The 25,223-nt window shown below is 39.2% G+C and overlaps 1 protein-coding gene and 1 long non-coding RNA gene across 4 annotated transcripts in view; one reads left to right on the plus strand and one right to left on the minus strand.

Annotated features, from left to right (window-relative positions):
- The window catches only part of LOC115598299, a 57,947-nt gene extending 50,975 nt beyond the window's left edge, over nucleotides 1–6,972 (plus strand). Inside the window, exons 3-5 of the long non-coding RNA XR_003987553.1 lie at nucleotides 5,346–5,548; nucleotides 6,420–6,502; nucleotides 6,724–6,972. This is a non-coding gene — a long non-coding RNA (uncharacterized LOC115598299). The remainder of the gene's footprint in view (nucleotides 1–5,345; nucleotides 5,549–6,419; nucleotides 6,503–6,723) is intronic.
- Nucleotides 1–25,223, minus strand: part of WWC2 (WW and C2 domain containing 2) — a 104,353-nt gene that overhangs the window by 7,490 nt on the left and 71,640 nt on the right. For all 3 annotated transcript variants that reach the window (XM_030450352.1, XM_030450351.1, XM_030450353.1), the window contains exons 10-21: nucleotides 23,926–24,015; nucleotides 20,946–21,559; nucleotides 17,355–17,478; nucleotides 14,896–14,976; nucleotides 14,726–14,812; nucleotides 11,379–11,571; nucleotides 9,550–9,714; nucleotides 8,656–8,771; nucleotides 7,439–7,631; nucleotides 5,339–5,503; nucleotides 2,925–3,017; nucleotides 1,721–1,963 (exon numbers count right to left, since the gene is read on the minus strand). In XM_030450352.1, the coding sequence (XP_030306212.1) occupies nucleotides 1,721–1,963; nucleotides 2,925–3,017; nucleotides 5,339–5,503; nucleotides 7,439–7,631; nucleotides 8,656–8,771; nucleotides 9,550–9,714; nucleotides 11,379–11,571; nucleotides 14,726–14,812; nucleotides 14,896–14,976; nucleotides 17,355–17,478; nucleotides 20,946–21,559; nucleotides 23,926–24,015 (2,164 nt within the window). The remainder of the gene's footprint in view (nucleotides 1–1,720; nucleotides 1,964–2,924; nucleotides 3,018–5,338; nucleotides 5,504–7,438; nucleotides 7,632–8,655; nucleotides 8,772–9,549; nucleotides 9,715–11,378; nucleotides 11,572–14,725; nucleotides 14,813–14,895; nucleotides 14,977–17,354; nucleotides 17,479–20,945; nucleotides 21,560–23,925; nucleotides 24,016–25,223) is intronic.

Below are 25,223 nucleotides of genomic sequence, written 5' to 3' on the forward strand. Positions count from 1 at the left end.
TAGCAAGCAGCCACTGATTTTCAACATCCCCCACATCTGTGGTTTCATTTTTCACTTGAGACTCTCCAATTCTCTGGCATTTCCAGCTGCTGCATTAGTCTGCGCCATTATAATGCCTGCAGGATCTAAAAAATAATCTATGGCAATGTTCTCTAGGCTGCTGTGTTTTACTAACCCAAGAGGAAACACTGACAGCAGAGTATGGCATTCTCAGGGTTGTTTTGCTCCACAGGGGAAGGCTGCAATGATTTTAAGGACAAAAATATTTCTAGAAACTTTGTAAGCACTCTTCAAAGAGGTGGGGTGGCTCTGAATGTTGTTCTGACTTCTAGCTTGGAAAGAAGGACTTAAACGTTGTGCTGCCGCCTGCATGTATTTAAGAAACTTAGATTATTATCCTTATTTCTCATTGCAGTGTGAGTCATCATGTTGATCACTGATCAACATTTTTATCAGAGATAAAAAACATGGCAAACCTATCTGCTGCCTTGAAGCCAGCTAAAATATGAAAGCACAAATCCAAAGGATTTACAGTATTACATGTTGCAGAGACATACTCTATTCTAGTGGGAATAGTTTGAAATTAAATAATTAGAAATTATAATTTTGATCCTGCATTCAGCATTAGATATAAACTGTGACCTTCTAAATAATTTTAGCTATGCTTCTTTTATATAAATAACCATAAAAAGCTGAAGAGTCCAAATCCCTCCTGGATGTCACAGGCAACCTCCTTACATCAAAACCTGGTGTACATTAATTAACTGACACAGATGGGGCAGGGGCTCCAGAGGGCATCTTCTCCAACCTCCTGCTCAGAGTAGATGAAGCTATAGCTTGGTACTCAGGGTCTTGCCCAGTTTGGTTCCAGCTGTGGAGGTCAGGGTATTTTTTCATTTGGCTGTTTTTTTTCCTCTACTGGCCACCTCTCTAAGCCCCTATTCCAGCATATGATCTCCCTCACAATTTATAAAAACAACCAACCTACTCAAACCAATCAAAAACCCCAGAATATCCAACTTTTTAATATATTGTGTCAGAATTTTCATGTTCCAACTTGTCATTGTTGGCTCTGACAGCTATCCTGTTTCTTGTCTTTTATCCACATGAGGGCATTGCATCTCACCTTATGGCAGTTTGAAGACAATGTATATATACTTGTATTCTTTTAGAGATCATCCCACAGAGAATAGGATTTGGCCAAAACTAGGATGTTCTGCATAACAAAATAAGCCATAGTGGAAGTACTGCCTTCCCCACATGCTCCTACCACTGTAACTGATGGTCATTGCCTCTTTCTACCTGTCAAAAAGATCTTCTGGCTGCAAGTTCTGTGCAGACTGAAAATCAAGTGATGCTGAAGGACGAAATACAGATGTTTCTTGGGATGTGAGAACTTTAAATTAACTTTTAAGTAGAAGTCTATACTACTTTACTACATCAACTACAGCTATTACTCCAAATAACAGTGCTTCTGCTCTGAACTACTAAAACATTTAGAGGGCACTAGAAAAACACTACCTCAAATTATAGTTTTAAATGCTGTAGTATTGACTAATAAGTAAATATGTTTACACTACCTAATTCAGAAGTATAAGTAGTCAAACGTGAACTTCTGTAGAAATCTTTATCCTGATAGATTGAATTCTTACAGTTAATTTATAGATAAGGTAGGGGCAAACGCACATTCCTTCACACAGTATCTGTATGCTGCTCATACCTGTTTTTCAGCTTGTTTCAAGAGTTTCTGGAATCGTTCATCCTCTAGCACACACAGGGGAAGATCTGTCTCTCCTCTGCCTTTCATTTCCTCAAGCTTTTGTTTAAGATCCCTCAAGGCCTGGAGCTCATCATTCAGACGGCTCTGTCTTGTCCGTGACGCCTGGAGGTCCAGCTCCAAGTCAAGGGAAGTGCGTGTGGGGCACTCTTGCGTGGCTCTTCGCATGATTGGTTGGCAAACAGGCTGGGTCGTTTGGGAGACAGAACAATAAGAATGAATATCTAGAGAGACTACTGTAGGTTTGACATAACACAGCCAGAAAAGCTCAAGTATATTTTGTTTTTCTTTTGTTGATCTCATCTCCCAAGGAACAAGCACTAGGATGAGAGGAAATGGCTTCAAGTTACACCAGGAGATGTTGCTTAGATTGGAAATTAGGAAAAATGTTCTTTCTGAAAGGGCTGTCAAGCAGTGGAACAGGCTGCATAAGAAAGTGGTGTAGTCACCATCCCTGGAGATGTTCAGAAGATGTGTAGATGTGGTGCTTAGGGACATGGTTTAGTGGTGACTTTGGCAGTGCTAAGTTAACTTGATGATCCTAAAGATCTCTTCCAACCAAAATTATTCTATGACTTTTTGCATGAGTAAATCAGGCAGGAGAACTATTCAGTACTTCTTTCTTATGCAAAATACAATCCTGATACTTGGTAACAAACATTCTGCAGAAGTGGTTTTTGAATTGCCAACAAGATTAAAACTTCTCTCAATTTATGTAAGAATTAGCTCTGTGTAAGAAAAATACAGTCTTACTGTCTGGGCCTTCAATCATTTTGCTAAAATACTCATGGAAAAAAGTAAATCCACTTCCAAAAGGCCATTTGAATCCTTGAAGCTCCCAGCAAGATTTGCTCAAGACAGATGTTGCTGGTATTGACTTTTGCACAGGGTAAGCCCCCTTGGGCCATTCTGTAATATTTGGGTTCCTTAACAGTAACAAATTCAACATTAGATGCCACTCTGCTGGGCACCAGTGTCCTGCTACTGGCTTCAGCCATAACCAGAACAAGATAAACTTTGTTGCTGGGGGAAGATACAGGATTGAGATCATTGTGTTGAGATTTTGAACCTAAAACTACAGATCTACAGGTGGTACTTGCATCACTTTTGCTGAAATACTTGAATTAAAGCATATGGTTGCACATACCCGTTTAACTCTCAGGCTCCGCCGCTCTGTGGCATTTCTGACAAAGAGAGACTTTTTGGCCAGGGTTGAGCTGTCACTGTCACTTCGATTCAACTGTCAAAACAAATGCAGAACAAACAGAGCTTTATAATAAAGAAATACATCTGTATTGGTTCAACCAGTCAGAAAACCTCAGTGTTGAGATACATGTAGGCTGCTCTTAGGATAAAAAATTATTTCAACCAGAATAAGCATCTGTTCTAAAATTCTGTTCCTAAACCAAGATAGTCATTGATCTTATTGAATGAATAGTAACTAAACTCTTTAGGAATGTGAGGGAGGTAGCTCTGGTTATCAAGTACTGCCAAATCACTGTCTGGCTTTTATATAACCTGCAATCATAAACTATGGATTTTGTTTACCTGGGGCAGGCTTTAACAAATTTACTAAAGGGAAAGGAAATCACTGTAGTCACGCATCAGTCCAACAAACAGTATTTTTGTCTTATTATTATTTGTAACAAGTACCCATGTGCCTACAGCTTCCTTCTGAAGCACTTCCTGCTTCTCAAAAGTACACACTACAGTCCAGCAGTAATTTCTTCTTAAATATAGCATTAGCTCCATGTATATCAGTCTGGACTGATTGATTGTTAGATACAGTGTTAGATGTGTTGTGGTAACCTTCAGAAATACCAAAGCATCAATATGTAGATTATTTATTTCACCTCTTCAGAAAAGGACAGACAGACACCCTGCTAGCATTTCAATAACCAAAGCCAGAGCCCTAACACATGCTTACGTGGGACTGACTGGGACCTGGGGGGTGAGAAATACAACCTCTTGCAATATGAATACACCTCTTGAGAGATAAAACTTATCTTTTCACTGCAGAGCCATAACTGGGCACGTGCCCCTGGGTATGCACAGGTGATTGTCATCACTGATGATCTTTAAGCATTTTCTAAGGGATATTGTCTAAGGCACCAACAGACTTTGGGGTCTGTCCTTTAGGCCTCAAAAGTCTTTGTTTTTACTGTAACATCATAGGAGAAGAGCTGCTTTCTTAAGGCTTGGCCATCTCTTCTCAGAGAGCAGCTGGCAGTCAGCCAGAGTGCACCCAACAGATGCGTTCCCCTGGCTGAGCACCACAAAGCAAAGTGATGCCGGGTGTGCATGGGGGGTGAGCTGGGTGCTAGGACTGGGGAGACCTGAGTTGTACAGCCCTCTCTGTGGGCACAGATGCAGCTGGCTACAAGTATTTCTGAAGCTGCAAAAAATTAATCTGTGCAAACATGAGTTTTTCCTAGGCTACTTTGTTTCCAGGCAGAGAAAGAGAATGGTTTATTCAAGGGCTGTTTTATCAGATTCTGGCTTGTGGCAGCAGGTGCACAGCGATGTTCAGAGCTACAAACCCCCAGTACTTTTCCAGATTCAAAAACCCTGGGAGTTTACACTAACTAAAATATCAGAGCAACTACTGTTACTTCCTGTCAATGACCTACACAAGCAGTAAACTAAGGCTACATTTTTTTTGGTAATACAACTTATTTCCAGTGTACAGGAACTAAGATGAAGTCTAGTTCCTGAATTCAGCAAACAATGTATCCAAGTTATATAAATATTGTAACAAAACAAGAACAATTAAAGCATGAAATATTTTTTCAAGACATACTTGTGTGTTTAACCTGTGAAAACTACAGATCAAAAGAAACTACCTTTTCCAGGATGTCTGTAATTAAAATCTGTAGAGCTAGTAATCCATGGTTAAATCTTTAAACACTTGATTTTCCCAGTTGGTTTAGCAGCATCAGGGCTGATAATTTACACTTTTTTTTTTCTATGCTACAACAGACCTAAAAGGACTGAAGAATTTTATTACTAAAGCCACATTTAAAGCTCAGCCCCTAGGCAGCGCTCACACATCTTTCAAAGAGGTAATTTCAGCAGGATTCAGGCTGCCCAGGTTTAAAACCAGTTGAGATATAAACTGAAATTTAAAACTGATGACTGAGCTCTTTCTGCACTGTTACCCTTAAATGGTTACATTATTAAAATATGGTAATGCAATGGCAGTTTACAGTGAACTCTATTCTATGTTTTAACAAATTATTTTGCTGTGCGAGAGCTGGAGTTGCTGACATGCACTGAAACACACTTTTTGCACGCAGCCAGCACAGGAATCTGTGTTACTTCTCTCCAGTGGGATGTATTTTTGCCCTAGTAAAGGTGTTTTGCAAGAGTATGCAACTCTGCTGAAAGTCAGTTCTACTATGCATCAGGTCACTTAGGGAAAGAACAAACCTGGAGAAAGCAGAGGCTCTGCCTCTCGCAGGGGAAATTGTTACATGACTCTCTGTCATTAATGAATCATTCCCAAGAAGTTAAATGACTCTCTAGTTAATAGCTCTTCATTCCAAGTGTTTTTGCTCTTACCCTACAGATGTATTGGTTCCGCTCGCCTGGAGAGAAGGTTTGTGAGCGCACGATCATGCTGTTCCTGACAAAGGGACGCTGTCTGGAGCTCCAGCTGCCTCTGTCCTTGGGCCGGACTGCTGCGTTCTCGTTAACTGATTCCTCAGTATTAGTCTCTTTATCAACCTGTGAGAAGGAATTTAGTTTAGAAGAGCTTCTACACGCAGACACGTAAGTAGCCACCATGTAGTTTCTGTGCCGCTGTAATTTACGATTGTTTTTGTTACCTTGCAGTGGATGGAAAAAGACCAGCAACAAAAAGCATCTTGCATGTACAGGGAAGCTATGCAAAGTGAAGAAACACAAAATTTGCAACAACATTTTGAGTGTGGAGTCTTTGCAAGTACTCTTTGTACCCAGTAAACCCAAAGCTTTTGTTTGCAGAAAGGCCTTTGCTGTACATGGTCTGATGGAGCCCTGGTGCAACAAGTGCTGTGCTTTGTCATTTGCACACAGTATTATTATTGGGCATTTATATTTGTATTTGTTTTGATCTGCATTTGCAGAATAGCAAGATTCTGCCATGTTAGAGATGGTGCCCGTGCCACCAAAAGGGGCAGCTGGGAAAGTTACGTTACCCAGATTCCTCCAAACAGTGTCATATGTCCCCCCAGCCCCAGAAGAAGGCTGCTTTATGGCAATCTGCAGAGCTGTACCCACCTTGTTAACCAGGGAAATGACTGCTATTTGCTGTCCCTCAGAGGGGCTTGCTGCCTACTACAATTGCCCTGAAGATGCCACAGAGAGCCTCAGGTGTCAGCATCCTGTAGGCAGTGCAGCCTGTGCTTACAGGCAGCAGCCATCTTGACAGCATGGCTAGAACTAGCACTGCAGCAGCTGCCACATCTGATGTTACTGATGTGCACTGGGGCATTGCCTTCAACTCAGGTAATTTAATGAGGTTCATGGTTTTCAGTGTGCAGGTGATAAATACAAGGACCTAAATCGTACAATTGCAGCCCTGAGAGGATCTGGCACATGAAGATCTAGGTTGTTGCTGGTTTTACAATGAGTTCTGCTGTGTCTTTCACTCACTGTCCAGGTCTGCCCAGCCTGGTCTTAGCAAAACACTGATGTGCCTGCCTAACCTTCAGATGTTGTCCGTGATGTCTCCCCCTTGCCAAGGTAGGGCTTTGATCTATATTTGCACACTACCCAGCAGACTGTCAGCCCTGTTAATAGGACGGCCTTAGCTCATTTGGCATTTTGCCACTTGTTAAAGTTAAGTTAAAGTTAAAGCTGGAAGTTAATTACAGTTTCCAGCAAGTCCACTGAACTTCTATATTGTCACAGATTTGAAGGAATGAGTTGTCATTCTTTGCTCTTTTATCTTTTCTGTTTTACAGAACCTGTGGGCTTAATGCGTGCAACAGTGCTTTCATTAAGATGCAGAGCAGTGCTCTAAAAAATTTATTTTTAGAGTGTGTGCTACTACATTAGGGATATGTTTACTAAAAATTTACTGAAAGTGCCTTCAGAAAGGTGGAATATAACTTGAAGTGAACAAGTACATGAAATTGGATTTTGTTATGGGCAGTGTGGGTAGGTAGTTCAGCAGTACACAGTTTAATACACATTTTGCAATTTTCTCTTCATTAATCTTTCCTCCTCTTCTCTACTAAGCCAGTTTTTTAATTTCACACACTAAAACAAAGGGATAAATAAATCCCCTTAATTGGTTGAAATATCTTGACCCCTGTTCATCAGATGAATCAGAAAAAAAAGGAAACAATGACACAGATGTGCAGAAACATTTTAAATATGCACAAGATGAAACTACTGAACTGCACTTGTATTTAGAATACCCTCCCTGTGAAACAAAACCAATGAAGATATTTTCATTTAATATCTCTGACTTAGAAGTTCTGCCTAGCATATCTGTTAAATGCTACCTTCATAGTTAAGAAGTGACCACACTAATTTAATTGTAAGTACACACAAATGCAAAAGCCACACCAAATGGGAAATTCTCAGGTGCAGCAGACTTCTACATTAACTGCTCAGAAACAGGGCTTCAGACACAGTAAGGTACTGCAGTAATGTGCATTTTAAGGTACTCACCAGTGTTAATATGACAGCAGCTTGCTGCCTCTCATGGGCCTCATCAGTGTTCTCTCTGCCCTTGTCTTCATTTACTTCTGGCGCATTAATGAGTGACCCCATGTCACCAGTACAGTTGACTTCTACTGCCATCTTAATCCCATCTTCCTCTTTATCCACAATTTCATCAGAGGCTTCTGCAAGCATTTCTAACCTGTATGAACAGAAATAGCCCAGTCTTATTCTCAAACTGAAAAAGCCCACCAGAGAAAGATCCTGCAAGGATTAGGCCTTCACTCGTGTATAAGTTTCCTGACAGGAAAAACAAGGGTATCACCTGAATACTTCTGTTAAGTGCTTTCATTATATTCTCCAATTATACCCAAAAAGCTCTGCTACAAGTCACCTTCAAGATCATCATGACAACACTGCACTACTTTCAACAGCTGTATGTTAATAACATTGCAGGACTTTGGATGCAATAAACTAATAAAACCAATGAGCGAGTCTCTCCTTCCCCTACAGTACAGCATGTATTTATTTCTACACTGCAGCTAAGAAACTGCATAGGAACAGAACTCAGCATAAAAATTTGGCAAGAACTCTTGGGAAATCTTCTTGGGAAAGCTCATAGCTTCTTCAAAAACAAGACCATCAGTGGAAGCACACAGACACTGACTTTGTCAGACAGCAGGTCTTTTCAAACCTTATTAGCAACTAATATTAGTTAACTAATATTAACATATTAGCTAATGAAACTAATATCTGACATGAGACATTCTGTACACCTCCAGTGTCTTAGACCCCCAAGTATTTTCATAGCATGATGCCCATGGAATGGAGGATCAGCAGCCATAGGAGTTAACAGAGCACCCAAGACAATGTAAACCTAAAAGATGAATGAATTGAGCACACAAGAGAATGAAACTTTACCCCAATTCCAGCAGTGGAGAGACACTGGGACAGTTTGCCCAGGGAAACTGTGGATACCCCCTCCCCAGAAGTGTTCAAGGCTGGGTTGGGTGGGGCTTGGAGCAATCACCCACCTCCTCTAGTGGGAGGTGTCCTGCCCAAGGCAAAGGTGTTGGACAAGATCATCTTCAAAGGTCCCTTCCAACTCTAACTACTGTAAGATAGTGATCTTCTCTGAAAGGACAGCCCTTTTATTTGCCTAAGAATAGGAGGAAATGAAGAGACTCATTCAAACATGAACTAAAAGGGAGGGAAAGTGGCTTTACCAGTCTTCCTCAGAGCCCCTTTCCTCCTGTTCTTCCTCCTCCTCATCTTCAGCCAGCTCTTGTTCTACTGCTTCCAGCTCAGCAGATGTTCTCTCCAGCAGAGCTGACACAGCATCCTACTCAATAAGAAAGAGGACTGAGTGGCATATAACATAAATGACAAATCTTGCAAGAGCTGCACTACTCTTCTGCTCCTGGATGCCAGCAAAACCATAATTCATATCACAAGGGGCTTGAGTTGTCAGTATGTAGCACATTAACTTATTTTTTTTATACAGAGTAAATCTCAATCAAAAATAAATTGTAAAACAATAATGCAATTAAATATGGTTCTGACATCCCTTAATGTCTTGTCTCTCCCTATCATTCTTGTAATACCTTCAGGTAAAAAGAGGCTGTTGTCAAAAGTTACACTTTTAATTGTAGTTCTCAAGGAGGTAAAAAAACCAGAAAAGTTTATTTAACCAGAAAAACTGGTAAGCTTTTTATGTAAACAGCATTTTCAGTGCAATGGTCTTAAGTATGCAAATTCAAACGAGTAATACATAGTAATTTTTAATGTGTGCATATGAAAATGAACGGTAAACTTCAGAAAAGTCTTCAGTAACATTCTTTTTAAAATAAGACACAGCTTAAGTGTTTCAAATTGGAGTGCAATTTTGTATCTCACTAAGAAGCATGAGCCCTATTTCACAATTGCTAACAACTCTGAAACACTCCTGTGAGTAGGACCAACTCGGATACTAAGTCACTACAGACAGAAGTGCCTGCAAGACAACACGGCCTTGGACCTTCAGAGGACAACTCAGTGTTCAAGAAACCATAGTGCAAGAGTACAATTAGAGTTTACAGCTTTTTTCTTGCTATTACAGTAAGAGCCAACATGTTGCTCACCAAGTCCAATGAGTCCAGTGACTGCTTGCCTAACAGAAACATGGATATTTCATTTTGGTCCTTGTTTTTCTTGCCAGGAATTTGTCTGCAAGACAACAGGTTGTACCACAGAGTAGAAGCCTCATCAGAAAATGATAAATCTGCCAGACTGATCTGTGTCCCAGCCTGCACAAAATAAGAAAGGGGAAGAAAACTGTTTAACTTTGTGGTGGTTTTTGTTTTTTTTTTTTCCTGCAAGACAACTCAAAATAAATTCTATAGTAGTTATCATATATAAAATAGGCAGCACAAATATGACATTAATCTTAACTCCCTTCTTCACTGTACAATTTTCTATTTCCCTCCACTTATAATTAAAATAAACAAACAGACGTGTGTGGAAAGGTCCTTAATTTTGATGATTCTGCCATCTTTTAATTTGGTACGCAGAATTTCTCCCCACATGCACACAAACCCCTCTGTATTACTGTAATGGACATCTCTGCTTTCTGCAGCATTCAAGAATGAAAACCTATGAGTGAAACCTGCAGCTTCATCTTACAGAGCACCAAGTTTCAGTCTATTTTTCAGTTGTTTCACCACAAAACCCATAAATACACAAACAGTAATGGATGACTTGGTTTGCTCTAACCAGTGAAGGCGCAGATGAAAACACAGTAAGAGAGATTAAGAAATGCTTTCATTTGGACATTCACTGACAGCCACTGAGTCAGCACTCTGAGAAAGCTTACGATGTACTTGTGTGGGCTGTCTCTTGGAGATTAAAATCCTCCCTTCTTTAGCAAAGCAAATTATCTTCACAGCTACTGGGCTGCACACAGAGCTCTTGCCAAGACTCTGGTTGTGCTGCCCAGGGCTTTCTGTTGGGGGTGGTACTCCCAACTCTTTCTTTTGATCTTCTGATTGACCCTTATGTCTTTGGTGGCTCTGTTTGTTGTTGGACTTTTTCCTTAACCTTTTTATCCTGCATTCTGTTGCATTTTTTTCTGCTGCCCTTCCTTTACCTAAAAGGCAAACCTCTTATATACAGAAAAAGACCATCACATTCCCCAGGAATTAAGTTAGAATCTACATTTTTGAAAGTGAGCAACTGTTCCCAGTAGTTGGGGCTGACAAACCTCACCAGTTTCCAGCCTTTCTTCAACATGTTGGAACTAAAAATCTTGCTGTGCTAATACTCATAGTGAAAAAAATAAACCGTGTTGTACCAGACCATGCAAAAGCAATTTGAAAGTAAATGAAGCATCAGTGATTAGGTAATGACCACAATTAATAAAATCTAGAAAGTGCCAGTTTCTAATAGGCTGGTCTATAATGTCAGGATTTTTTATTATTTTCACAGATCATAAAGACTAAAAAGATGGACATAATATATACTACAGCAACGTGCAAAAATGAAATTTAGTTTGTGCTTTGTGACGTTGTGATAACAAAGGTTTGCTTTTTGTTTTTTGGACATACTGTGGCTCTTATTCAGCTTTACTTTAAAGCTTAGTGTTAGAGTAATGTTGCAATGAAATATACAGTTGGAGGTTTTCTGAATGTATAAAGCTTCAAAGATTGAATATTGATCTGTAACTAAAGGGTTAATGTAAAGCAGTGTTAAAACTATCAAAACACCTCCTAAAACATCCAGCCAGGATTAGAATCTGTACCAGAAATTTCAGAGAAAGGCAGTATTTTAAGTACTATAGCAACAACCAGGTTACACTTCAGAGTTTATCTCCAAGTACTGTAGAACTTTAGCAACCTTTACCATTATAATAGGGGGGGACACTATAAAGACATTCATGCCAAAAAAAACCAAACACAGAAGTAAAACTGCATACCAAGCATTCTTCCCGACGACTTCTACTGACAGAGCAAACATCTACTCTCAGTGTCTTCTGTAGCAGTGTCACTTGGGAAATGGCAATTCTGAATATCTCATTGAATAAAATGGTTTCCATGGCAGGATGAACTTTTGTGCGGAACAGACAGCTGATATCAGTTGAGGATGGAAGGACTGCTACTCTAATATACCTGCCAGAAACAAAACAAGTTCTTTACCTCTATTTTAACTGGCACTTCCTGGTGATGCGTAATATAAGGTGACCCCAATGACAAAGGGGTCAAGAAAATGACACAGCAACAAAGAAGAGGTGGAAAAGAGGTGAAAAAGAGAAACTCCTCCCACCTCTCTTACAAACATTTCCCCAAAAGGAATTTCTGTACCTGGTAAGTTAGTAGCAAGAGAGGTAGCTGGCTCTATCCAGATTTATCCTCTGGTTTAGTAGCGAACTATAGAGGATCATGTCACAGATGGGAGGAAATATGATGTCAATGTTAATTAAAAAAATGAGAAAAAGTTGGGTGGATGTATAATTAAACTCTTTTTTAATCATGTGAGAAGCACTGAAAAACAAGGGCATCTTTAATCTTTTAAAGAAACACACAAAACCTCCAAAGAAGGCAGAAAACTGGATAATGAGGAAGAAAACAGCTTGGCCCAAAGATGCTTTAGATCAATTCATAATACACTACATGAGACCTAGAAGAATGCTTCTTGCAAGCCTAAACTTGAACACTGGAAATAGCTTCAAACTGTTACGTAGCTGCATTCATTTTATAGAACATACATGAACAGCTATCATGTGGATAAAAGTAATACCTGATAACTTGCAGATCTCACTTTAGCAGTAGCTTGATAGAGTGAAAACATTCCTAATGAAATTTGTACAGGTTATTTACCTACTGTACAGCTCCTCAAACACGTGAATGAGCACAGTAATTGTTTTACATCTTTGTCCATGCATTAGACTATTTCTGGTATTGGCCTTAAATAAAATTGACATTTACTGTAGAACAGGATGCAATGAAACTACGTAAAGCAAGAAGGAAAAGTGAGCCAAAGAAAATTATTCTGGAAAAAAGCTTATTCTCCCAGAATTTATCCTACTTATTGCTATACTTTCTGGTAATGACTTGGACATACTGTTGTTAGTCTTATTAAAAGCTTAGTTTTATGTAATTGACCCGGAAATTAGATCTGTGAGAAATTTGATATCACAGAATGGTTTGGGTTGGAAGGGACCTTAAAGATCAGCAAATCACAACCCCTCTGCATGGCAGGGACTCCTCCCACCAGACCAGGTTGCTCAAGGGCCCACCCAGCCTGGCCCTGAACACTTCCAGGGATGGAGCATCCACACCTTCCTTGGGCAACCTGTTCCAGTGTATATCTCTTTAATTTGAATTTGGGTGTAGCCTTCATTTCCCAGCTGTGCTGAGCTTCCTGGGATAAGGAGAAAGGTACAAGTTATTTGTTTGCATGTTCAGCCTGGAGAGAAGCTATCCAGCATTTTGACAAACCAGTTCCAGTCATAGTGTAATGCAACTCCAGTAATGCTGCTGTTGTATTCACAGAAATGTAGGTGAGCATATTGCTCACACTGGTCTATGAAAAATAGACATTTTAACAGATAAAGCAATTAGGAAATATTAACAAAAGAGGTAGGAATGGAAGACAAAATATATTAAAATTATCATTAAAAGGTGGTTCATTGAACCTTTCTTTTAATAATTGTTAGTTCTAATTTATTTGCATCAGGCCAGAATGTGGGGTAAATAGAGAAATAAATGATAATTTGCTCACTGGCTTTGTTCTACATATTTTCAATTTTAAAAAGTTAAATGTCAACCAATGTCTCAGATCTTGCTGTGACAAATTTGTGACTTCTCAATTGATGATCCTGATGCAAATAATAAGTATTTGGCTAGGTTCTATGCACTCTAGGAGTTAATAGCTTTTACAAACAGTGTGGAACAGATAAATAACAGTCAGACCTCATGTCAAATCTAGTCTCTTTGCATAAAGGTTCAATGAAGTATTAAAATATCCAATTTGATGTTCTAGAACATAAAGTTATAACACAGCATTATTTTCCAGACCCAATTTTTATAATTGCACATATCTGTATGGCACACACCTATAGTCACACAATGCCAACTGGCAGAAAAAAATGCTATTTACAAGGTCCTTCCCTTACTCTGTCCTTTCTTCGTCCTTGTTTTGGATAGCTTTAGTTTTATTAAATATGCTTAGCAGCAGCAGGTCTGGACTTCTGCACTTAAGATGGTTGACTACTAATTACAACTTCATAGTTTAATTCCTAAAAAGATGCCAACTATGACCTAACTTTATCTTAATGAGCATTTAGTTGACATAATTTTTATATTCTCCATTATCTATAGACATGAGAGTGGGCAACCATTTTTTATTAACAACAAACAGAAAAATTAAACAAGCACCTAGGCCTGTGTCCCTATACATTCTTTCCATATTCAGTGACTTCCTATTGATCTGACAATCGAACTCAAGGTGACTGGGGACAAGGGAAGGGAATTAGCGAGAAAACCAAACTTTGCAAGGATTGATTATGTTCCACACTAATTTTACTAAGCTTTTCAACAGTTTAAGATAGCTTTCCAGTCTGTAAAAAAGCTCATTGAAGTACAAGTGCCCCCCAGAGAGGCAAGGCAAGCTGTACTTATTTGTACAGATGAGAGTTCTGGGTTAGAATCTCACCTGTAATATTTTCTTATTGAGGCATTTCTGTTCCTTTCCTACATATGATTTTCATTGTAATTACCTTCAGGCCTTTCCTGTCAATCCAACATAAGAACTTACTGCTAACAGCCCTCAAAGCTCCAGTTGTTTGGGAAGGTGTATTTCAGTGTGGCTGTGCTTGTCTACTTAACAACTTATCTTACTTAACAACTTGCCTCACTTAAAAGATAATACTATTTTAACAACATATCACATTAACATGTCATATAAATGTCAAAATACAACATTTTGAGCTGAAAGAATGGCAAAGTATTAAATGAATGTTTTTAGTAACTACAGAATAGCTGTTCTGCACTCACAAAGCTACAGGACATGTGAAAACACTAAACGAAGCATCATTTTAAAAAGTCCTTTTTTCCCCACTTCGGTGGAAAGTGCAAACTTCCTAACAACTTCTTTTTCTTGCAGCATTGCAGGAATATGTCACAGCTAAATACTAGTACAGTTCGAAAGTTTCATACACACTTTAGTGCTGTTAAGTAGTAAATTAATTAATTTCTTTGAAGAATTTGTAAAATTTATTATTATTATATCTCAACACTACTGCTCAGTGATTACTTGACTTACACTTTAGAGCCAAAGGGGACAGAAAATGCTGGAAGATTTCTGAGCCGGGCTATGATTATCACAAAACTTGAATTATCGTGGTCGTATCTGTTAAAGAAAGGACAACATGAGGGAAATTTGCTATTCATATTTATGTATGGAAAGAAATATTTTCTTTGCTGGTCACTTACCTGAGTCCTACTTGTACCTGGGCAGCCTCTAGAGTCGTTGCATCATCTTCACTATATAGAGTGTCCTCAGTTTCATTTGGTCTAGGTGAAACAGGCAAACACTCACATTTAGGAAAATCATAGTTAGCTTTCAGCAATAATTAAGGTATGTGTACACACAACATGTACACATTTGCATAAAAAAGATAATTATTTTACAGCATGCACTGCAAGAAAGAATTTCAGAGCCTATGCAATAACCATGCCTGATTTAGGGACAGTCACTGCCTGAACAGCTTGACAACTCCAGTATTGAGATGGAAAGGCCTTAGGTTGATTACTGAAACCATACACACTGACAGGCAAGAGAAAAACTTGTGACATTTTCCCATACATAGAATTTCTTTACCTTTCTGAGAACAAAATTGGAAATTAAGGTTTCTAATAAACATCAGACCACAAGTAAACTGGATATGAAATGATGCTTTGGATAGTATTTGGGAACCAGAAGCTCTGTAAAATAAAGAGGGGTTTGGGCAAGCAAGAAGCATCTTTCCTCTGATCCTGTTTTCAGAAGCATTCAAAGAACCAAAGGAACTTAAACCTTGCATCTGAAAAGCAAGTCTAGCATTGAATAGAATTGCAGAGAATTCATGTGGCAAAATAATTTCCAGTCATGCCCTGGGAGGTTTGAGTTAGGATGTCATATTAATGTGTTTCATTGATTTTTAAAACTTGGCTGTTGGGATCATTAAACAAGATCAAAATATGAAATGTCAAAATAGGAAATGTGGAGGGTGACACAGACTTCCCATGCCTTATTAAAACATGACAGCGTTATTTTAAGACTCTGCATTTTAAAGTTTCTTCTCTGCTATTCATTTCCTGACAGATGACTAATTTGATAGGCTATATTTATTTCCTCCCCTGCCTTAAATTACTCAAAGAAAGGACTGGTCTGCATAGTAGCAATAATTGTAAGTTCAGGAGCACACTGACAAATTATAAGTTATTCCATATGCAGCATTCATAAAGACACTTCTATTAAACATAAGCAATTCACGCAGAGGCACTCATTACCTCTTCGCTATTTCCTGCTCAGTAAGAAGAGAATCCACACCTGGAGCCACCACAGAATAATGATTGCCTGTAAATCTCTGCTTGCACTAATGGCAATAGCAGACCCATTGGTCCAATGTCTGTTCATTTCTATCTAATGGGCTTATAACTAGACCAAAGGATTGGTTTTGATCACAGTGGCTCAGAAATGAAACAAAATGGAAAGATAACAATGGTTACTGAGCCACAGTCCCAGCACTCAGTCAAGTGAAGGCTGAATTTTTAATAAATGGGGGTTATTTCAGCCTGAGAAGTTGCATTAGGTCTAACTGAAGACATAAAGCAACTAATACTGGGATTCACAGTTGAGGATGAAATATGGGTCATTGACTTAAGATGAGGTTGAATGGCCATTGTAACATTTCAGGATAAATCCCTTTTGTATTTCAGCTTTTTCATTTGGTCTCATCTATTTTATTACCTTTTCATTTGTCAAGGACTTCATAATTAGAAGTAATTTTATTGGAAGCCAATAAAACCCATTTATGATTCCATAATGCATGCACCTTTTCTTGTCCTAATAGAAAAGCATTTAGCCTGGCAACAGAAGACATGCATGTACATCTCTGTAGGCATCCTGCTAAAACATCACTGAATATTCAGAAGAACAAAAAATTCCTAAATGTGAAGAACTTGCCTCAACTGAGGTGGAAAACAAAGATTTTAGTTTCCATCACAGTTTGCAACAAACTGTTATGCAGTCTCAAATTCATTATTCTCACAATGAACTCAGGCAAAACTAGTATGAAGAATTCTCTGGAAGTTGTCTGTCAAAAAGTTGTAACAGCAAATACATTTACTGTATCCTGTTCACCACAGTGAAGCACGAACATTTAACCTTAACTTGGATTTTCTTTATACCAACATTAAAAATGAGGATTGCCTTATCTTTTCTATACCCTTCTTTTTTTTTATTATTTTCTTTTTTTTTTTTTTTTTTTTTTTAAATACTCAAGCAGAATGCCACGAAATCTGAAGACTGCATCTAAGCAGAACAAAAAGTAATGAGTCACTGTGAGCAAAGGCCATACAGTCACATGACAGAACCTGTATAGTTTAATATAGTTTAAATACAGCTTTTCTTCTAGGAAAACTTCTAGCAAGAATAACAAAAAGGATTAGAAGGTAGTGTATTAATGCTACTTAATGAAGTTATACAAGCACTCTAATGCAAATTTAATAGCTTGAAAAGGCAATCAAACTTCATTGTCTGGCATATGTGTCTTCCTTTAAATATGAAAGGACAAAATATTTATATAAAAAGGGCAAGATTGATAAACTGCTTAAGCTGCCATTATACAACTGCTTGTAGATATACTTAAATTTTTGATAGAAGGACTTGCATTATTTCTCAAACCTACTGTTTCATAGAAGCTTCGTATACCCCACTATCTCCAGCTACAGACTCATCAGACACAGCAGCAGACACACAAGCCTTTTTCTCCTCAAGCAGGTGACTGGCTGTTCTTTGTAGTAAGTCAACACCTACAAAAGAAAAGAAGAATGAAAATTAGTCCAAGAGATTAATAGTCACACAGATAGAAGCCCATAGCTTAGGAAGTTGTCAAGTTGAAAGCAGTGACCCTTAACTGAGTATCACAGAGTAGTTTTGTTCCACCTCATTAAACATTCTGAGACTGTACTGCTGCTATCACGTATTCTGGCTGGGGATATAACCAAACTGATGAACTTGAAAATGTTCAACTATTATTCCTTCCCAGGAATACAGGCTATCATCATCTGTATCTGTTGAGCTAGTTATTATCCTTCATTATCTTCATTATTAACCCTCATTATCCTGATCTTGAAACCTGTATTTGCCCAGTTCACATTCTGCACTGTAGTAACACTTCTACTACATGCAAAGTGATTGCCAACTGTTCATTAAATATTCAGAAATCAGACAGATGCCCTCTGCCCAGTGATATAATGGCTAGAAATGAAAAATCCCCCCTGGCTTACTATCATCAAAAACTTTCTATGCTATGGTCTCTTTACTATCAACTACTACTTAGCTTTAATCTTCAACTTGCATTCATATGCTGGTGTCATGCAGGGAAGCAGCAGCATTCACAGTTCTGAGGCCCTGTGTAGCACTTGGATCTGCTCAGGGGTGAGGATATTGGTATGCAGTATTGTTCCACCTGAATCATGACTTTACATCTGGTTAAGATGTTTAAAATTTAAGGCTTCAGATTAGATGATTGATTGCTGCATTTGTGCTTTTATTTATGACAGTAGGACTGTTTTTCTCCTTGATGATGAAGTGCTCTTTCCCTTCCTCCCCTCCATGCAACGGGTGAAGGTGATGACATGATTTATTGATTACCCTTAAGAATTACCACGGCAGCCTGAATTGACTTTGACAATGACACAGACTGACTGTGGAAGAACTACATGATATTCCAGCTTGGATTCTGACAGCAGAAACATGTGCAGAGGAGCAAATATCTATATGGTTCACCTGTACAGAAAAGTCAGAAACAGACAGAGAAGCAGATGAGCACTGCATCTAAAGAGCCAATGCAGATTACTACATGCAAACACCAGCTGTACTGGCTTTAGTAACCTGCAAGTCAAGATTCAGGAGTATCCAAATTTGTAGTCTTGTAAAACTTAAGTGTGTGGGCTGATATTTTTCCATGCAGGCTTTATGCCTCCGGCTGAGTTTGTTGAAAATGTTCCCATTCAGTGCCACAGCAGTTCCAAGAATGAAATTACAGGAGAAACACTGAACCTACCCCAGTCTACACGTACTGAAACCTCACTACGAGGCCTGTTTTACTGTGAGGTACTGAAGCATAATTAATTAATATCTGGCTTTTCAAAATCTGAGTTATGACAGTCTTAATACAGATTTAAAGATTATTTGTATCACAGATATGACTCTACATGAGGGAGTATCAGTATGAAGAATCACAGGATGAATTTGTATTTTAAAACTGTAACTGCTTATAGACTTAAAGGCACCCTGACACTATCCAGAAAACAGGTCCTCAAAAACGCTCAAGATGATTAGACAGCCACATGATGCCCTTGAAAACAATGAACTAAAGAAATAAAATCTGCAATATTATTATGATCCTTTATAGCCCTATCTGTTCCCAAATTAGAAACCTTCTTCTTTTCAGACTAGATGAGTAGCCAGACAGTGTAATTTTTGACTCACTGTAATTTGACAGTGAATTTGTGAAGGATATGTTGCTGAAATATGGCCTGGAAAAATTAAATTCTTTTTCCACCTTTATAAAATTATGGCCATAATATGGCTCTAAAGCAAAACAACTACAGTGTTGCACTATAATGAAAAGACAAAGGACACAATGACTCCCTCCCCCCAAATCCCTTCCCATGTTTTCACAGGTTCAGATCATTAGGACACCAGTCAATTTATTTTTTTCTTACTCCAGTATTGAATGGAGCTGCAGCTTGTACTATGTATACCATATATTTCTCTTCTGGTGCCACATTGCTCTGGTCAATATTGAAATTACTACAGTATTGCACTCAGCTAATCTAATTAGCCAACAGATACTACAACAATTCCTTTATCTATAAGCCATTCTTTCATGCAAATGTATGTCTGTATCAGTACATCCAGGTACTTTTATTAAAAACTGGCAAACTCCAGGCACAAGAGTTCAAGCTTGGCAGTAAATACAGGCAATGCACTCTTTAGAGCTAGGCTGTATTTATTGTAAGACACCCAGACTCCTTAGTTAGGGGCTTCACTACCAACTCAGGCACAGAAATGTGCAGATGGGTATGCTTGGTGCTGATCAGGTTTCAAACAGGGCTGCCTGTTTGCAGAAGTGCAAATCTGGCACCCTCTGTTCTTCCTTGGGAAAAGAAAGCCACTGTGTAACACGAACACACAAATGGTTTGCAACAGACTTTAAGACAATGACACAGAATGACAGCAGAAGTCAAAAAACGTGCAGAGAAAACACAACGTGCTGTCAACTCTAACAAGACACAGCAAAGTCAACACCCTAAGACTGAGAACAAGCCATCGACTCCTGACAGCCGGGATTTTTGAAGTTCTGACTCTGCCAAAGGCTTTGACAGTAGGAGATGACTAAGTAAGCTGCATGGCTTTTACTGCAGATTGTAAGTGGAATTCATTACACCTAATTCTGCCAACTCAAGGTTAAAGTTAACTACTTACTAAGGATATCTTGATAACTCACAGGTCATTCATCCCCTCTTGCTCCAAGGCAAGTAGGATGTTTTAGGATAAGATGATCCATACTTTTGCAACTTACCCCCAGACTGTAGGGAGGAGCTTAGACTGGCTTTCTAGCTCTGGTCTGTCAGATGGCTAAAAACCTAAAATCTATGAAACAAGTGTTAAAAATGGAGAGAGCCTCACTGTAACTTATGTGACACATGGTCACTTGTCCTCAACTTACACAAAATTGAACTGCACATGTTTCAGTGCCAGTGGGTTCAAGTAACTAAATATGCATACACACATTTTTAAGACCAGAAATCTCTTTTACTGAGGATATCACTTTGTAACCTACTCTTCTGTGAGAAACAAAGTGTCTGATTTCAGATAATTTTGATAGCAACAACCAGCAGAGGGGTTTTTTGCTCTGTGCCCCTACATTCCTAACAACAAGGAGCACCACCAAGGTCCAGCATCAGGTTTTTCTGTAATTTTTTTCATGACAGAGACCATAATATATGAAACTGCCTTCTGAGATGGTTGATGAAAAATGCAGATGGAATCAGGGGGATCATAAGTCTGCACCCCAAACTACAAGTTACATAACATCTCTCAGAACTACTGAGTGTCCACCATGGCATACATATGCTGATCAATATAATCTTCTGCTACATGAGGTACCTCCTCATTCAAGAGTGAGCTGATAGTTCAAATTTTCATGTAACATATACATTTGACATTAGGTTTTTGGGTTTTTTTGGTTTGTTTTTTTTTAAATTACCTGAGCTTCCTTCATGCAGAGAAGGCAGAGGCTGCCTATTGCCTTCATTAAGATCTTTGTCCCCTAAAGGAATCTGAGATGCTGCTCTGGCTTCAGAGTCCAATAATATTTGGTTCTCACAGAGATTAATGCCTGCAAAATCACCCAAGAGGTCACAGTCTTCGAAGTCCGTAGTGAGGTGATGCAGAGGGGAATTCTGAGCTGACATTGAAAACGCAGCTTCCAAAACCAAAGGGGAGCTGGGGGGGGACAAGGAGGACAGCGAGGATCTGGAAGACAGTGATGTTACAGATTTGGGAGGTTCAGTCAATTTGGGGTGGTCTGCAGCTGAAGGAGAGTCACTGTAACCCAGTCTCCCGTGGGAACTAACCACTTCATTTTCATGAATAGTAGTGATAGGCCCTGAAGGAATGTAGCCACTTTTTTCTTGCAATATGAAGTCAAGTTTATACTGGTAGTCCAAATCTGTTACTTGATCGCCTTGGTTATAGTAGAGATCCGTGGAGCTGAGTGAGTTTAGGGACCCTCTGCTTGATGTGTTCAGAGATCCCCGGCTGGATGCCAGAGACCCCAAACTGCTCCCTGAAGACACAGATAATGTACTAGCTGAGAGGCTGCAAAGAAAGAACAAACACATATGCTGATGTTAAAAAAAAACAACAACACAAAGCAGTACAAGGAGAGACAAGATTGACTGAAGCTGCACTGTAACAATTCACAACTGAATGCTGCTCAGGGCATTAAGTTTTTTAAGCACTTGTACTTGGCTTAGATCAGTGGGTCCAACCTGCACACCATTGTGGCAATTTATCCTGCTTACAGACTGCCAAACCCTCTTTTCTTCTGGAGAAGGCCTGGCACTAACATCCACTGTCTCAGCTGCTATATACCCTCAAAAAACCCCTGCTCCATTCTGATGTGGGCACTCATGGGGTCACTGTGACAGGAAGAGTGTGAGGGTACACAGATTAGTTTGGCTCAAACACCACCAGCTCAGGGGACTTTTGTAAAAGGATGTTTGGGAGGTTGTTTGCCAGTAATCACAAAAAACTATTGAGATGTTCACCCTGCTCTGACCCAAGCACAAGGGAGTGGCTCCTTCCTCAGAAAGTACCATTTTCTGCAAAAACACCTCAAAAAGCATCTTGATGGCAGGAACTTGGTTAGACTGTGCCCATCTACCCCCCCCAGCACATGAGCCCAGGCCAGGGTCTTTACCCCCAAGACCCCCACAGTGTCAGTACTGGGCACATGCAACACAGGAGGCCAAGCTACACAGAACAGTTCTGGAAATTAATTGACTATGCAGAAGCTTTCCTGGAAGAGGAGGAGACACTGACTTTAAAAGATGGATGCTCCCCACCAGACTTGGAAGCTTCCCCACCATGGATCTGCCAGCAGGACACCACTGGATCGTGTGGGTGGTATGCCATCTATCCCCCTCCTTCTTCCTTCTTTGTTTTCTTACTCTCTTATCTTCCCCCTCCTTGTTAAATTGTTGGTGCACAAATAAAGTGCCTTTTTGGATGCCAGGTGACATCTGACCTCGTTTGTGTTTTAATTTTGCTTCAAAGTACTCCAGTAGTCCATGGTCATATGGTGGACCAATTTGGACTGTAACAAACAGGATCCTCAGGAAGGGATCCTCTGAAGCAGTTTGTGCAGCCTGCCCTCTGCCCAGGCAGCTGGGGAAGATAGAAGCTGGAAGCAGATGACTTACAGAAGAACTGCTTCACATCTAGAAGACAATACACACTGTGTGCACAGGGAATCTGACTGCATAAGCACAAAGGCCATAACATGGCATCTTTTCCTGTTAATAACAGAAGATAAGGGCCCCATCCAGGCCAGGAAAACTGAGTGTCACTGCTTTGGCTTAGGAGAACTCTGCTGGGTAAAAATGTCAGGAAAAATAGTTCAAGGCAACAATTTTGAAACACTTAAGAGATGATTAGTGAACACTACAAAAGCTATGAACTTGAAAATTTTTGCCACTGGAAAACTGACTTTAAGAAAATAAAAAGACCCACAATTCCAAACAAATGAGAGCAAAAACAAAAAAATTAAAGACTCCTTCCCTAAGTAATCACCAATCAAGATGCAATCTATGGATTCTGGCTCAGTTGTTTAAAACGACTAAGCCAGCCTAGATCCTAGGCATAGGATAGCACAGCTTATTGTGAGAGGAACTTTAAGGAATGATTAAAAGCATTTTTGTTTTCTAAGAGAACTGGTAAACATTAATGCAGTGTCTGATTGGTGTGTCCCACTGCAATATGCAAGGAGTTTCACCATATTTGGAATGGATGTGTGATTTGGTACCCCAGGGTAGAGTCCAGAAGAGAGAGAAGATTCCCTAGGACCAGTTACATGATTCATTAAATATGAGAATTCCCATTAGAGCAATGAGTTCACATTTACTGATTACTTCTTTGTTATCACTGTGACCCAGAGTCAGATTTTGAATTAATGACTGTCAGGAAAAAAATATACTGCTGAGGGTACTTCTCTGTCTACAGAAAGCATAAGTCAATGTTGAAGAATAAAACCAGAACAAACTATTCACATACGAATTTACGTGCATACATATAATCATTGAGCCTCTCCAGTTTTTAAGCAGAATAAAGGCTACAGTTCTGGTAACTTACTTTAGACAGAACTCATAAACCATTTGATTTCCACATTTTGGAGATATGACCAAGTAGAAAATCCCTGATTTATTTAAACAAAAGCAAAATAGTGTCTCCCTGCTTAATTATTAATGCTGCACAAAAAATCCATTCAAGACAGTCTTGAGTGCTTACTGAAATTACAGAGGTTCACCAGGTTGATACAGTAGCAAAATCCATTTTCATATTTAAACATTTCACAAATTTTGTTCAGCTTCCAGCTAAGAAAAAAACCCTGACTGAAGTCTAGGTATCCGTGTCCACTAGGCTGTTGCTGAAAACAGACTTTACAGTGTGCAGTCCAGCCTCACCTCCGCAGCTGGGAATGCAGATACGTAGTTAACCTCGTAGTTTCTTCAAGTTTCTGTACCAATTCTTTTCTTCTCTCCTCTAATTTCAATCTGGAAACAGAGGAACATACAAGTATAGGAAAGCATTATAAAATAATTCAGAGATTAAACAGACCATAGATGAGACAGAAGCAAAGTGAATACGCCTCATATTTTCACCTGGCTGCCAACTACTAAAATAGAAGAGACTTTTAGCTCTCAGTCCTATGGTAACACCCTGTTGACTTCAGCAGAGTGACTTTACAGGCAGAATACTAAGCACTGTAACAAACCTGGTGATTGCACAAGCAAGCAGAATGTTGGTACTTTCACAGTGTACCAAGGGGAACACACACCTAATAAAAGAATAACAGATGAGCAGTGGGAAAATAGCTGCAACTTCAGGAAAATAAAATCTGCTCTAACAGCTTTTAAAAGCCATGCTGTAGACTGGCTCCTCATTTATCATAGCTAAAAAACCAAACCAAACAAAAAAACCCAAACCAAACCCAACAAATCACAACAACCCAGAAGAACACTAATACCAGTATTAGTCTTGATAATGAAAGAACTTGGGGTTGCTCTGCAGGAAGTTTAAAATTGAAGGACTCCCTTTGATTTCAGTGTCTTCATATAGAGACAAAGCACAGTAAATCAAAGCAGCACTCAAGCACAAGGTTTTGAGATGATGGACCATATTTAGGAGTCCTTGGTAAAGATTTCTACATCCCCTACAGCTTTGTCATCACCTCAGAGCCACACAGCATTGTAATGCTGATTATCAAAGTTCACCTTTATGAAAAAGCAGGACAGATACTTACTGCACTGCTATCCAGCCGAGCTCTATCCCCACAAATGGTATCATTCCCCCATTCCTTTTGCCTGACTGCAAGCAGAAAAGCTTCACTAACCTCTATAGTGATTTTTCCTTTTATAGTTCCTTTTTACAACACCCAATAAATTGTTTTCCCTCAGTGGATTCATCCAAAATCCTCCTGTATTTGTGGATTCTCCTTGCTCAGTCAACTTACATATCACAAGTTCTCAAAGGACAAATCTGAGGGACAAGAAATTACTGCCCCTCCTTTAACAAAAAAGTTTGATTTTATGCTCAGAAGCCTTTCCTTTTGCCTTTCTGGCATCTCAAGAATGTGTAAATTAAAATTCAAATGCAGAGAACTCTCCAAATAAAAAATCCAAAAATCAACCATTTCTTTCTTATGCAAACTGCACAATATATTTGAGAGTTCCCTGAATTCACTTGCTTTGAGTGTCAGATA

The sequence above is a fragment of the Calypte anna genome, chromosome 4A, assembly GCF_003957555.1.
Source record: "Calypte anna isolate BGI_N300 chromosome 4A, bCalAnn1_v1.p, whole genome shotgun sequence".
Taxonomy (NCBI): domain Eukaryota; kingdom Metazoa; phylum Chordata; class Aves; order Apodiformes; family Trochilidae; genus Calypte; species Calypte anna.